The sequence below is a fragment of the Lissotriton helveticus genome, chromosome 9, assembly GCF_964261635.1.
Source record: "Lissotriton helveticus chromosome 9, aLisHel1.1, whole genome shotgun sequence".
NCBI lineage: Eukaryota > Metazoa > Chordata > Amphibia > Caudata > Salamandridae > Lissotriton > Lissotriton helveticus.
The window spans coordinates 1098833337-1098847204 of record NC_136070.1 but is presented as its reverse complement, the minus strand read 5'-3'; the positions used below and the strand labels follow the sequence as shown (position 1 = coordinate 1098847204).

Here is a 13868-nt window from a genome sequence, read left to right as displayed (position 1 = left end):
CGACAGTCCTTGAGTACACTGCTCTCGGTGGACACGGTTGCCATGGTGGCGTGCCCTTGTTGCATGCATACTGATATTTGGGGCCGCACTGCACGCTTCCTTCACCCCAGGGGGGTCTAGTGGGCTGGTACCTGGCTCTGAATGCCCCGGATGTCGGGCACCGGTCTTTGGCGGTGCCTCCGCCTGACCACCCGATAATGTGGAGCTCCCACAGCCGTATCATGCACACTGGCCCTCTCATTCCTTTAAATAACTACCTTGAACCAGTGTGTTTGTGTTTTTGTTTTTTTGATTATTGTTCCCCCTCAGGGTACTTTCCCTCTTGTGCTGCCCCACGGGAACAGACTGCGAGGCCCACTAGGGACTTCCATTAGGGTAAGCATCAGCCTATATTCAGTTGTTTGTGTTGTTGCCATCGTCATTAATTTTACAATTTATCCTGCGAAGGCCCTATTTTCTGATAGGGACTCTGCTTTTTAATCCCCCTTTGGAGTGTGTATATATTTTCACAAGAAAGATTTAAGTGTGACCTACCTCTGGATGAGTTGATGGTGCCAGTATGAACCTTGTGGTCAATCTTCTCATATCCTTTTTTTATAGGTTTACCCTTCAATGCAGAACCTCTTGGCCTGCCCATTTACAGACCCTGAGAGGTTGTATCGCTTCTTTTTCACCTTTTTCACTTGTATATTGTTCACTGTGTAGTACTTACTGTTTTAGGTCCTGAAGAATTGCGTTATTAAGCAAGAAACATGTCGACCTGATTTGAGGGTCGAGGTAGTTTCCCTGTGCCCATTACAGCCTCTATCTCCCCTCCCACCTTTTATTCAAGGGAATCAGTCACGCCAATAAAAATCTTTGTGAATTGATTCACCTTTTTTAATCTCACATTCCCCACTAGAATACACTCTTATTTCTCCCCCTCACATGCACTCAACCGTTGGCTTGAACTGAAGATCTCCGACAAAGAGCGCCCTTGTGGCGCCCGTCAGGCATTGCAGCGCCAGCCTGTCGAGGAGCAAGAGGCCAATGATGAAGCATGACATCTAGCTCGCTGGGTGTGTGAGGCCTCTGAGTTCTAATAAGGGAGCCCTTCGCTCCCTGACTCTACCCACTCTAGGTTGCACACTCCTTCCCCCTTTTCCCTTTATTTCTCCGTTTCTAGACATTCTTGGGGAACTTTGTACTTTCTGTGCTACATGCTTGTGCCTGCTCTCTGTTGGCCGTTTCTACTTTGGCTTTCTTCCGGGTTGTCTCGTCTTCCTGGTGGGTCTGCCTGGCCTTGTGTGCCTTCCTGCTGGTTATGGCCTGGGCAGTCTTTTCCGGTGGGTTGTTTTGGCTGGTCTTGGTGTCCTGCTCCTCGTCCGGGTTCCGGTTTCTCGGGTTGGCGGCCTCCTTTCTTTGGGACCCTGGCCTTTTATTTTTTCTTTGTCTCCGGTCCTTGTCCCTGTTGTCCTGTTCTGGGTTGCGGGCCGGCTGTTTCCTACGGTCTTCCTTTCCTCCTTCTCGGTGCTCCTTTGGGTGGCTGCTTTTGTTGTGGTTTCCTGGGTGTGCTTGTGCGTGCGGAAGGCCGGGTTTTCTGCTTTGGTATTCTCCACTTGTAAGTATGAAGGTGTCGAGGACGGAGGGACCTGGAGGTAATGTCCTATTACTTACCGGTAATCTTCATTACTCCGGGTCCCGTAGTCCTCGACACCTTCATGCGCCCCTCCCTCCCTCCCGGGCGGCCGGCCTTCCTGTCGGGGCTTGTTAGTACAAGAGGGCTGCTGGGTAAGTACTGCTTATGTACTCCCGGGGGAGGGGCAGTATTAGTATCCCAGCATTCCTCTTGTTTTTTTCTGTCGGGAGATGATCATCTCCAATTGTAAGTATGAAGGTGTCGAGGACTACAGGACCCGGAGTAATGAAGATTACCGGTAAGTAATAGGACATTTTCCATTGCTATATTTGAGCAGGTTACCTGTGTTCTCAGAAACCCCCGAGAGTGCCGAATTACTGCATGTCCTCTCACCCGGATTCAGCTAAATCAGGATTACATTGTCACTGGTAATGAGAGTCTAACTTTTGAAATGTGTGCTCCTTCCTTCGGGTCTCCGTGCCTTAATGAAGTTTAGTGCTTCTCCCACTTTCTCCAGCAGTTACTTATATTAACCCCATGTCTGCGCCACCTGTGCGAATCATATTGTAAATTCTCTCTCTCTTCAAGATGAGCAACAAGATGTGGCTTGTCTTTTTTTGGGCTCACTTTACCTTCCAGTTGGAGGACGTTTTGCCTATATTCTAGGATGATTAAAAATGTTGATTACCCTTCCGAAATTTGTGAAAATGTGCAAGTGTATTACTGTGTAAAATGTACACACGTTGGCATTATATCATTTTACTTCACTTTTTGCTCAGACCAGTCTAATGCCAATATCTTGTGTGATTGTTTTTGGCGGAGATAATGCCCATGTGAAAATTTCATGAGTTACTGGTAAACCAATTTCGAGCCATTCATGTAATTTGGCTTTATTTAGCAAACTTTTCATGAAATTTTGCACACAAAGAATAGCCTATGCAGTGCAAGTTGAAATGTTTCATAATATAATATGTCATCCTGCTTACTGTGTGGTGCACGGCAGTTTCTGACCCACAACAGCATTGTATATTGAGTGTGGGGGCAACCAATTCATTTATATGACCTCCTGCCTCCATCTTGCTGTCTTAAATAAACAAATACACTGTTTACGTTCCAATTTAATCTAAAACGTAAGACAAACTATTTTAGACATGCATGGAAGGTGTACAAAATGTGACGCACTGACAAATTTCAAATATAGTCCACACCATTAATTTGTATGATTGACATGCAGGAGAGAAAGCATAGTAAATTACTGGATTGAAGGCCAGCGATGATGCGTAACTGAACCCCTTCTGGGAGTGCATTTTAAGTGACGGCTCAGTTCACATCACTAGCGTTTGTAGAGGCTTTCGAAACCTGTTGATGAAGTTGATTTTTAATCAGCATATCATTAAGCTCTTTCTTTATTCGAAGACATTTACTCAAACCAGTGCAGTTTTTGTCGTGCTAGAAAGTCAAGACAATGTAAATATGTACAGAACAGAAAATTACAAATATGTGTAATGATGTAGGCAGACTCCAATGATGACTCTGAGCCCTTACTGTAGTTAACAATTATTTATTAGCTATAACTCTAATAATCCCAAAGAGCACCGAGCCTCTCGCTCCAGCGCCCGCTCTTTCTCTTCCTTTCGCGCTCTCGCGCTCAGCCACGCCCCCAACACCAGCAGCCAATCCTGGCCGCCTGCACGTCACGTCCGCCGACGTGCCGTGCAACATCTAGAGCGTCTCTACATATCTCCCCTTTTTCGCACAAACATTTCAACTTACAGTCCGTCGCTCAAATCATAGTCTCTGAATCTCGTTGGCCTCACCACGGCTCTACCACTCCGTGTTCGTCTCGCAGGGGTGGTGTTGTTCTCTTCTTCACCTTGTCTGACTCTGTTATCGCCATTCTCCTCAACTCTTATCTCCTGCTCTCTGTCCCTTGCTTCTCCTTGACCTTGCTCTCCTTCATTCAATGTGATCCCGTTCTCCTGATGTTCTCGCTTCTCACTCTCGCATTCTTCTGATTCTCCGCCTGCCCTTTCACAGTCCCACACTAGGATCTTGTTACATCTGGCCATGCGGTCTTGTGACCATATGTTCCCGTCACTCAGCCTGGCCGCTCTTCCCTTAATTTCCTTCACCTGCAGGGGCTTGCTGTATTTGCTCTCTCCTTTTCTTTGTAGAGTGGGCAGCTTGACTCTAACCCATTCTCCTTCTTTGAGTTCTGTGTCTCGCACGTTCCTCTGGGCATTATAATGTCTGGTGTATACTGCCTTGGCCTTCTCAATGTTAGCCCGCACCACAGCAGGGGACCATTCACTTACTACTGTCTTTTCCTTCCACACCCGGTTGTCCTGAGTGAACGGTTCTCGGCCGCGCAGCAGCTGGAAGGGGCTGTATCCCGTACTTGTGGGAGTGATCCTGTACGCCCACAACATGTGCCATATGTCCTTCTCCCAGTCTTTGTGGTCTGAGATGGCTGCTTGGATCGACCCCATCACCACCCTATTGAAGCGTTCGACTTGGCCGTTTCCCGCGGGGTGGTATATTGATGTGTGCTTCGCTTGGATGCCGTTCCTTCCTAGGAAGTTGTCCCACTTTTCCGATCGGAACTGGGGTCCATTATCGCTGAGGATAGACTTGGGTATGCCTTCCCTTACAAAAGTGTCTGCCAGGAACTTCACTATGGTGTCCGTGTCCATGGATTCCTCGATCTTGATCTCTGGCCATTTCGAGAACCTGTCCACAAGGACACACACGTACTTCTGGACCCCTTGGGTGTCTAAGACGGGGCCTAAGATGTCGACAGACAGCTCTTCCCAGGGGTTCTTTGGAGTTTCGAATGCACCCAATGCAGGGCGCAGGGGTTTGAGTGTCTTGTCTGCGCCCTGGCACCTCACGCACTCTCTCACATGTCGTTCCGCTCTTATGTCCATTCCCGGCCACCAATAGTTCTGCTTGGACCTCAGTTTGAGTTTCCCTATGCCCAGGTGCCCTTCGTGCAGCATGTCCAGCAGTCGGGGTATGATGTTCGTTGGAGGGACAACTTTCTCTCCTCTATATACAAATGTTCCTTGATTGTCCAGGGAGAGTTCCTCCCTCACTTCAAAATAGGGGTTGAGTTCCTTCCGAACCCGTCTCTTATCCGGCCATCCATGAGTGATGTAAGTTTTCACCTCTTCCAACGTCAGGTCCTCTGCATACGCTTGTGTCCATTCCTGGAGGCTGATAACACTTTCATGATCCTCCATCAGTGCCACCCATTCTTCCGTGCATGCCTTGTCCTCTTCACTGGGTTCCATAGCCGCCGCTCGGCTCAGGTAGTCTGCTACCTTGTTCTTGCTGCCTGGTATGTGTTCCACATCATACCTAAACTCTAAGAGCTTTAGCGACATCTTCGATATCCGGGGTGTCGCCTCTGCGTGGCCACTCGATGTCAGCACTCTCAGTAGTGGTTTGTGGTCGGTCCGTAGCTGAAATCTGGTGCCCCACAGGAATTGTCGGAAGCGCGTGGTGGCCCACACCACCGCCAGCATCTCCTTTTCTATCACACTGTACTTCCTTTCCGTCTCACTCAGTGTGCGCGAGGCGAAGCAGATCGTCTCCAGCTGACCTCGCCCTCGGTCTTGCATGAGGACTGCACCCAGTCCCTTGTCGCTGGCGTCCGTTGTGAGGACGGTGTTGCCTTGAGGGTCGAACCCTTGAAGGGGTATGGCCCCTGCCACTTCCTTTTTGATAATCTCGAATTCCCTTTGTGTGTCCTCCGACCACTTGAATTCCGTGTTCTCCTTCGTTAGTTGTCTCATATGATGAGTCTTAGAGGCAAAGTGCTGTACAAATTTCCCATAATACTCTGCCATCCCCAGGAATGACCTGACCTCTTCCTTGGTGGAGGGGGGTGGTGCTTCGCAAATCGCCCTGACATTGTCGGCCTTGGGGGTCACGCCTTGCGCCCCTATCTCATGCCCCAGGTAGGTTACCGAGTCCATCCCTATCTTGCATTTGGACCATTCAGCCGTGAGTCCTTTACCTTCTAGGATCTTCAAGACTACTGCCAACTTCCTGTCGTGGTCTGGTATGTCTCTGCCCATCACCAGGATGTCATCTTGGAAGTATTGGACTTCCTTGATGTCCTTGAATAATTGGTGCATCATCCTCTGGAACACCGCCGCTGCAGAAGCTAAACCGAATGGCATCCTGCGAAATTGATAGCACCCAAACGGAGTGATGAAAGATGTTAATTTGCGGCTGTCCGGATGCAGAGCAATCTGATGATATGCAGAGGTCAAGTCTATTGTTGAGTACCACTTAATCCCCCTGGTGCTGGCTAGCATCTCCTCTATCCTGGGCAAGGGGAATCTTTCCACCACAATGTTTTTATTTAGTTCCCTCAGGTCAACGCACAACCGGACCCTACCGTTGGGTTTCTTGACCACTACCAGGGGCGCCAGCCACTCGGCGCACGTGATGGGTTCTATGATGCCCTTGTTTTCCAGGTCTTGAAGTTCTGCTCTCACAGCATCTCTCACTGCCAACGGAACATTCCTGGCCTTGTGGGCCACCGGGACAGCATTCTCCTTCAGGATGATCTTGTGGGCGAATTTTTCCAGCTTCCCCACTGTGCCCCCAAATACCTTTGGATATTCGGTTTTCCATTTGTCCAGACTTGGCCCGGCCACCTGGTCCGTCAGGAGAATTTGCTCCTTGCCACCCGGATCCAGCTTGATTCCTAGGTCGCCCTGATCCAGCCAACCCAAGACTGACGGGCCCCTCTCCGACACGTAGAGTTTACAGTGTGCTGACCGGCCTCGAAATTCGAAGGTCAAGGGTCTGAATCCCGCCATGGGGATCCGATCTCCGTTGTACGTGACCGGGCGGATGTCTAGCTTTTCAAGCTCTGGCCCGAGCCGTGGCACAAATTTCTCCTCCCACACTGCTCTCTGGATGATGGTGAAGGGAGACCCTGTATCTGCCACCACGTTGATCTTGACGCCGCCTATGGCCATCTCCAACACCGGTTTCATCGTGCGTCTACCTTCTCTGTCTAGAACTTTTCCCTCCGTGCTTAATACCTGATCCTCAATGTAGATCACCGTGACTTCTTCTGGCTCCGAATCGCCGTCCGGATGGTCATCGCTTTGATCCACGCATCTCACCATGCTCTTGGAGGCCTTCCTCCTGCAAACCTTCTCGTAGTGGCCGATTATTCCACAGAACGCACACTTGGCGCGAAACGCAGGGCACTTCCGATCGTGCGCCTCGTGCGACCAGCTTCCACACCTGTAGCATGACTTCCTGTTGCTTCCCGCTTGTTTACTCGACGTGTTCGTGCTGTTTTGCCACTTGCTGGGCCCTCTTTCTGTTGGTTTTCTGTTTCGGTATTCTCTGCTAGTCCCCTCTTCATCCACTTTGTTCACCATCGTGCTGGACGCCATATCCTTTTTTGTCACTTCAGCGCATCGCCGTGCTAATTCCGCTCTCTTCACGATGACCAATACCTCCTTCAGTGTGGTGTCTCCACTAGCCCACAGCTTGTCTTGCACATTCGAGCACGTGGTATGCATCACCACCTGGTCCTTGATGAATTCCTCTTCCCAGTTGGCGTACCTGCACGTGGCTGCCAGTCGTTTCAGTGCCGCCACATACTCCTCCACTGTTTCTCCTTGTTTCTGCTTCCTCTGTTGGAAATTAAACCTATCCACCGACACGCACATCGCCGGTCTGAAGTGTTCGTTGAGGTCTTCGAGCGCCTGTGCGTATACATCGTCGTCTATGGATGTTCTCTGTTTCGGGACTAAGCTCTTGTAAATCCGGAGTCCTTCTGGGCCTAAGTTCAATAGTAAAATGCGTTTCTTCCTCTGGGGTTTGAATGCCTCCTCGTTCTCATCTTCGAGTACACCTATGAAATTGTCGATGTACTCCCTCCAGTCCTCCCATTTCATGAGGGGTTCTCCCGGGCGCGGTAAGAACTGTACCGGAGCCATCGCGTAGCCTGCTTGCGCGCTCATTTTCTCGCTCTTCACTGCAGGTAGCGATCTTACTTGGCCACGGGGACTCCCTGGTGCGTCGTCTTGCTCTTCTCCACGTGCTGGGGTTCGGGGACTGTCTTTGTCAGCCCCCTCGGCTCCTTCTGAACCCTCCAGCGCGTGCTCACTGGTCTGCTGCTTGCTGGGTGGGCTGGCGCTCTCCTCCTGCCTTACTTCTAGGGTTCCTGGGGTTTTTTTTCCTCCCTTTTTCCTTCCTCTGCGCCACACCCTCCTGTGTGCCGGGCTCTGCCGCGCTCTTTGGGGTACCTGTTCTCCTGCACCAGGTAGTCGCGCTCCTCTGTCCCTTGTGGGGTGGTTCTGAAGCTTCTGGTGCTTGCTTGTCGCTTAGGGCTGAGTCTGCGGTTCTTTCTGCCTTGCTGGGGGGTCTTCTATCCCACTCTCGTCGCCACTGTAATGATGTAGGCAGACTCCAATGATGACTCTGAGCCCTTACTGTAGTTAACAATTATTTATTAGCTATAACTCTAATAATCCCAAAGAGCACCGAGCCTCTCGCTCCAGCGCCCGCTCTTTCTCTTCCTTTCGCGCTCTCGCGCTCAGCCACGCCCCCAACACCAGCAGCCAATCCTGGCCGCCTGCACGTCACGTCCGCCGACGTGCCGTGCAACATCTAGAGCGTCTCTACAATATGTTAGTCAGAAGTCTTTTGTCTCCTTGATATACATGAACGTTTCTAAACATCCTCAAATGTTTTTTTATTTATTTCAGGAGGATCATAGTGGTTTTGTAAGATGGACTTCAAGCCCCAAATCTCGTATCAATAGCGAAGAATTGTTTCCAACCACAGTGGTGGCGGAGTCCCATTCAGATAGAACTTTAAAAAGTCCAGCCTCTCAACCGTCAAAGGAATATCCAACTAGGAACTTCAGAGGAATAGTGCCTTTAAAAGGCCCAACCTTGGATCTGAAGAAAATTGGTACAGAAAGTGTTGAAAGGAGCCTGAAAACGACCCGTGGTCTGTCACCCACAGGAAGCCGGCCCGAGTTCTCTCAAGAACCGCCAAGCCTTTCTAGGACTCTGAAGGATGTATCAGCCAGCCAATTACAGACATCACTGAGTAGAAAATCCCTCAAAGAAATCCCAAGGGATGATACAAGATTGACAGTGGAAACATCTGTAAGTGGTTTTTTGAGATTTGCTTTATTTGATTTGCACTGTTTGATCCTGTAAGGACTGCTCAGATATGAGGCACAGTGAAATGAAACTTTTGTGAAATGAAACATTGCCCAGGCTTTCACCAAACGGAAAATGAGTTTACTTGCCACCAAGAGGTCTTATTGAGTTGAGTAAATTAAAGTTTGTGTTTTTTTATCTCCCTTTGCATGATTTTTTCTCAGGGTTGTTTCTGTGCAAACATCTGTTCCAGTGTGAGCACAGAAGGACATATTTATAAAGTAGCCATCTCTTCCATTCCCCGGTTTACCGCTGGTGTAGTGTGCTCATGTTGCGGCCAAGATGCGGATTAAAAATGCATGCTTTGTTGCAAGCTGAAGGTTTAGAAAGTAAAATTGACAGACTTTCAATAGCAATCTGCTTAGGAACTGTGAAAAGATCATTAGTCTGTGCACTCGGTAGCCTCCCAGCAGCACTGCTGAAAAATAATAAATGATATGATTGAAGGCTAACAGCGGGAAGGTGTCAGAGACCGAGTCCCAGGGCTAGTTTGGTGACTGGATTCGTGTCCGTCAGATTGATTTCTCCCCATGAGGCTCTGGGCTTTTTCCCGCCTCTTCTGCCCTAAGCAAGGAGGGGAAAAGGGAGAACAAATGAGCAGGTTCTAAATAAATAGCATTTCAGTTCATTTCTTGGAAATGTTTTTTTTTTTTGTGTTGCAAGCCCTGTTATAGAATCGTCTTCTAGTCACAGAGTGTGACCTTGCAGTCAGATGCTTTCTGTAGGCGAATTCTTCAGAGTACCCTCTGGGCAGTTTCATCCTTCTCTATGCGCATATTTTCTTCTAAAGAATCGTTTGAAAATAATATGGTTGTTGCATTTTTTATTTTTAACTTGTGGGCAACGGTAAAACACCATGGCTCACCTTAGCAATGGCTACACAGAACCAGCAATGAAGGTTAGTGTTATTTTGAAGCTGCTGTTTGCAAGCTGTGCACAAAATGTTCATTTCCTTTTAAAAACTTCCTTTTAAAGTAAGCACATTTTATTTTACTTCACTCTATGATTTTTAAAACTAAGGTTTCTAGTAATTGAATAATAAGTAAATGTACTTAATTTAAACAATTATAAAAACATCTTTTAAAATTGACGTTTTATACCTTTCATACAACTCGAATATACAGCTGGATCATAAAACAATGCGAGTGGTGCTTTTTCGTGTCCTTTGTGGTAACTTAATACAGTCCTTGATGCAAACACTTTTTACCACTATATTGTGAAAGCAGGCTTATGAGGTCAAGATGTTCGACAACCATGTTTGAACATATGTGTTTTATGGCATTTTATTGTGGTAGTTGTCTTCTGATTTTGTTTCATGATTTGTTTTTATGCTGCATTATTGCTATATGATATTTGTTTTACTGGGGTTTCTATGTTCCATTCTGTTTTGAATGCTTTGTTAATTTGTGCCCTGTTATGTTTTAATTGTGATGGTATTTTTTTGTTTATGTTATTGTTGTGTTATATTCTTTTAAATGTGGCAGCAATTGCTGCTACGTTTCTGTTAGAAATTGGGGTTCTGGTTGGCAAAGGTATGTACCCTGTCGAAGCAGAAGCCACAATCCTAGCCAGGGTAAGCTAGATACAGACTAAAAGGTAACCTGTGCTCACCATCTGGTAACTTGGCACAAAGCATTCAGGCTTATCTAAAGAGGCAATGTGTAAAGTATTTGTGCAACTCACACAGTAACACAATGAATACATCACAAACAGACTCCACACATGTTTGTAAAAATAATTATATTCTAAACAAAGCAAGACCAAAACGACAAAAATCTAATGTAAAGAACTTGAGATATTGAATTTCAAAAGAATAAATGCAATAAAGCGATTAAAAGCAAGTAGCACTAAAAAGGTACTTTAGATCGCGCTGGACCGGGGCAAAGTCAAAGTTTGGGTTGACCTCATGGAAGTGCAAGCTGGCTACAGAACCACACAGGCCCCGGTGAACAAAGTACCTTTCCTGGCCGCTAGCAGCAAAATGTGTCGATCTTCTCCACGTAGTCAAGACAATGAGTTAATTCTGAAGACGGTTGTCGGAGTCCGGAAGCGTTGAGTGATCCAAATCTTCATTGTTTCAGTTGCAACCTCCACAGACCTCTCTCCTTGCCGCTCCTCCCCCTCTCCTGGTTAACTTGTATGGTCTCTTCTGAGTGTTGCAGTTCAGAGTGTGCAATCCCCACCACCCGCGCCACCTCGGTGAGGGTCGAGACATGATGATTCTTGTTATGGAGGGTGAATGCTAGTCCAAATGGGTATGTTCACCTGTAGTTCACCTGTATTGCAGGTTACCTTTCCGTAGCTTTTCATTAACAGGACAGAACTGCTGGTGGCGTGCCATGGCAGAGGGAGCTATGTTCTGGTAGAGGGTGCCACTGGTGCCTTGAAAAGATACCTCTTCTGCCTTGCGGGCCACCTGGAGAATTGCCTCTTTCATCTTGAAGGAATGGAGCTTAGCTAGCACATTTCTCGGTCGATCTATGCCACCCTTTCCCAGGGATCCCATTTTATGAACTCTTTCTGTTTTGACTTTTCAGCCCGTGGAACTCAGTATTTCTGCAAATAGGCCTGTCACAAAGGCCTCCACGTCTGGCCCTTCAACCCCCTCCCCCCAGTTCTGCAACCTGATATGGTCCCCTGCAATCTATTTTCCGAATCCTCAAACTTCAAGGGGTTGGCATTTTTCAGGGTCATCTGTCTGGCCAGTGTGTTGGTCAAGTTCCCGCATCTTAGTCTCAAGATCTGATATACAGGTACCCACTGAGTCGAAATCCTGTTGGAGGTTAATTTAGTCTGTATGTCGGAGCGGAGGGTCTCCAGGGATGTTTTTAAGTCAGATATAATTTCAGCACATAGAACCTTCTTGAATTCCTGCAAGGATGCTAGGCGGTCTTTTTTTGTTAGTGTCATGCCGCTCTCTGCTTCCCCCGTGGGGTCCTCTTATGCTCCGTCATTGGTGTAAACTAGTTGGAGACCCTGTTGGTTTGGGGCTTCTTAGGATGCATACATTTGGTAGATGTGAGAGTCTAGAACAGCTGGAAGCCTACAGGAGCTCCTGGGCGAGAGCCAGGAACCAAGCACTCTCCTTCTTGCTGCTGACAATCTTCTCATCAGGGAGCCGAGAGCGGTAATCTTTCCCTGTAAGCCTCTCCACTCCCCACGTAGGATGTGCACAGAACCCTTGCTCAGATAAAGGCCGCTTCTTCCATGCTCTCCAAGCTTCAAAACCACTAGGGAGCCTTCCAGCTGCTTCATACACCGGCAAGTATTGCTGCTTGGTAGGTAATTATCGGGTGCCCCCTTTGTCAGTATGTCAGTACTCTCTGGCAATTGTCCCTCCCAGAGCTAGAATCCCACCTTTCCAAGTCTTCTGAGGGTCTTTTTAAGTCCCAACCTTCTCTCGACAATACAGGGTGCTATGTGTTTACATGAGAAGATCCAGTTCCCCACCAGCGCTTGGAGCCTCAGAGTGCATAGGCAGCTGCAGCCACAGGCGAAGATTCGTAGCTAGCTCCCCACCGCCATGTCAGGGCCAGGCACATCCAGTGAGGTACTGGGTGGTGGAGGGGAGACGCTGTCCGGAGAGGGCCCCTGACCATTTGTCACAAACTTTCTTCAAGCGATGGGTGCGGTGTGGGCCGGGTGCGACCTCTCCCACAGATCATTATTCTCAGCGAAGACAACACCAGGCTGCAACCTGCTGGGTCGCCTTCATAAGGTCAGGCAACTCTTGTCTCTTGTCCAACAAGGCAAACATTACATTTACATTGCATTACATTACATTACAAACTGGCAGGGAAGAATACCGGAGCGATCAAAAAAGTATTTCCTCCCCCTCCGACGGAGAAAATAAAGAAAGGAGACATGCGGAAACAGAGTATGATCCCCAAAACCAACACTACAGTGGAGGCTCGCAAAGCAAACAAAGGCAATCCAGTGAAAAGAGACGAACATAAGACACGCGAAACGGGAATGCGGCAACCTACCATGACGGAGATTTTGACAGCAAAGTTCCCTGAAACAATAGAGATGCTGGATTCGGATTCCCTCCGCGAAGCAGGCGCTGTCAATCAGGCTTCAGGAAACGTCCTCGAGGACGTATCTGACGGTGACGCTGAAGGTTCTGTGAGCTTGGCTGCTAGGCAACGAGCTGAGGCGGCGCCGAAAGGGAAAGTGAGTCAGAACACTGCAGCAGCACAGGCTGACGGAACGAACGCTGGAGATGTGCAACCAAAAACGCTGGACAAAAACGGAGGTAAAGGGGAGAGCGGAGGGAATATGAATATGGATAATGCTATGGGGAATAAGGAAAATACAACTGCTGACATGCTAGGAGCCCTATTGCTCGTGGAAGAAGAGATGAATGCCTCCGAGAAAATAACTGGCTCCTGGGGCAGTAGGGACTGCTTAGTGAATCAGAAACTCCTAGGGGAGTTAAACAATAGCAAACATTCCCAGGGGGGGAGGAGATGGTACCTCTATAGAAGGGGAAGGAGAGTTTTACTCAGTGAATGAAGATTCGGAGTCAGCACTATCATCAGTGTCTAACACAGAGGAAGATGATGATCATGAAGGTACTGAGTCAGGCATCAGTACATCGGGGAAGGAGTCCACATTAAAGAAAAGACATGCTAAACTAGAGAAACGTCTCTTATGGGATTACTCAGCAACCTCGCAAGTATACCAGGAGGAAGATGAGCCTGGTAACATGGCGGAGGGAGCAACAGCTGGTACTATCCCCTCTCAAAGGGATCCTTTCCACACTCTATTCGTGACTCTTAAGCAGATGCAAAGTGAAGCAAGGGCAGAGAGCCGTAGAGCGAGACAGGCATCAAAGAAAATCCAGAACAGTCTAAGGAAGGTTAATAAACTATATGATGAGTTGGTTGATCGGGTAACAGAGGTTGAGGAGCGCACAGGGAAGCTGGAAGATGATGTTGGGAGATGGCAGTCTTTTAAGATGGAGCAGGAAAAGATGGCGGAGGATGTGCGTTGGAAGATGGAGGACTTCGAAAATAGACAGAGGAGGAATAATGTTC

General features: G+C 48.2%; 1 protein-coding gene across 2 annotated transcripts in view; it reads left to right on the top strand.

Moving 5' to 3' along the window:
• The window catches only part of CFAP20DC (CFAP20 domain containing), a 1807766-nt gene that overhangs the window by 1054286 nt on the left and 739612 nt on the right, over positions 1–13868 (top strand). For both annotated transcript variants that reach the window (XM_078661515.1, XM_078661514.1), the window contains one exon: positions 8365–8772. In XM_078661515.1, coding sequence (XP_078517641.1) covers positions 8365–8772 — 408 coding nt within the window. The remainder of the gene's footprint in view (positions 1–8364; positions 8773–13868) is intronic.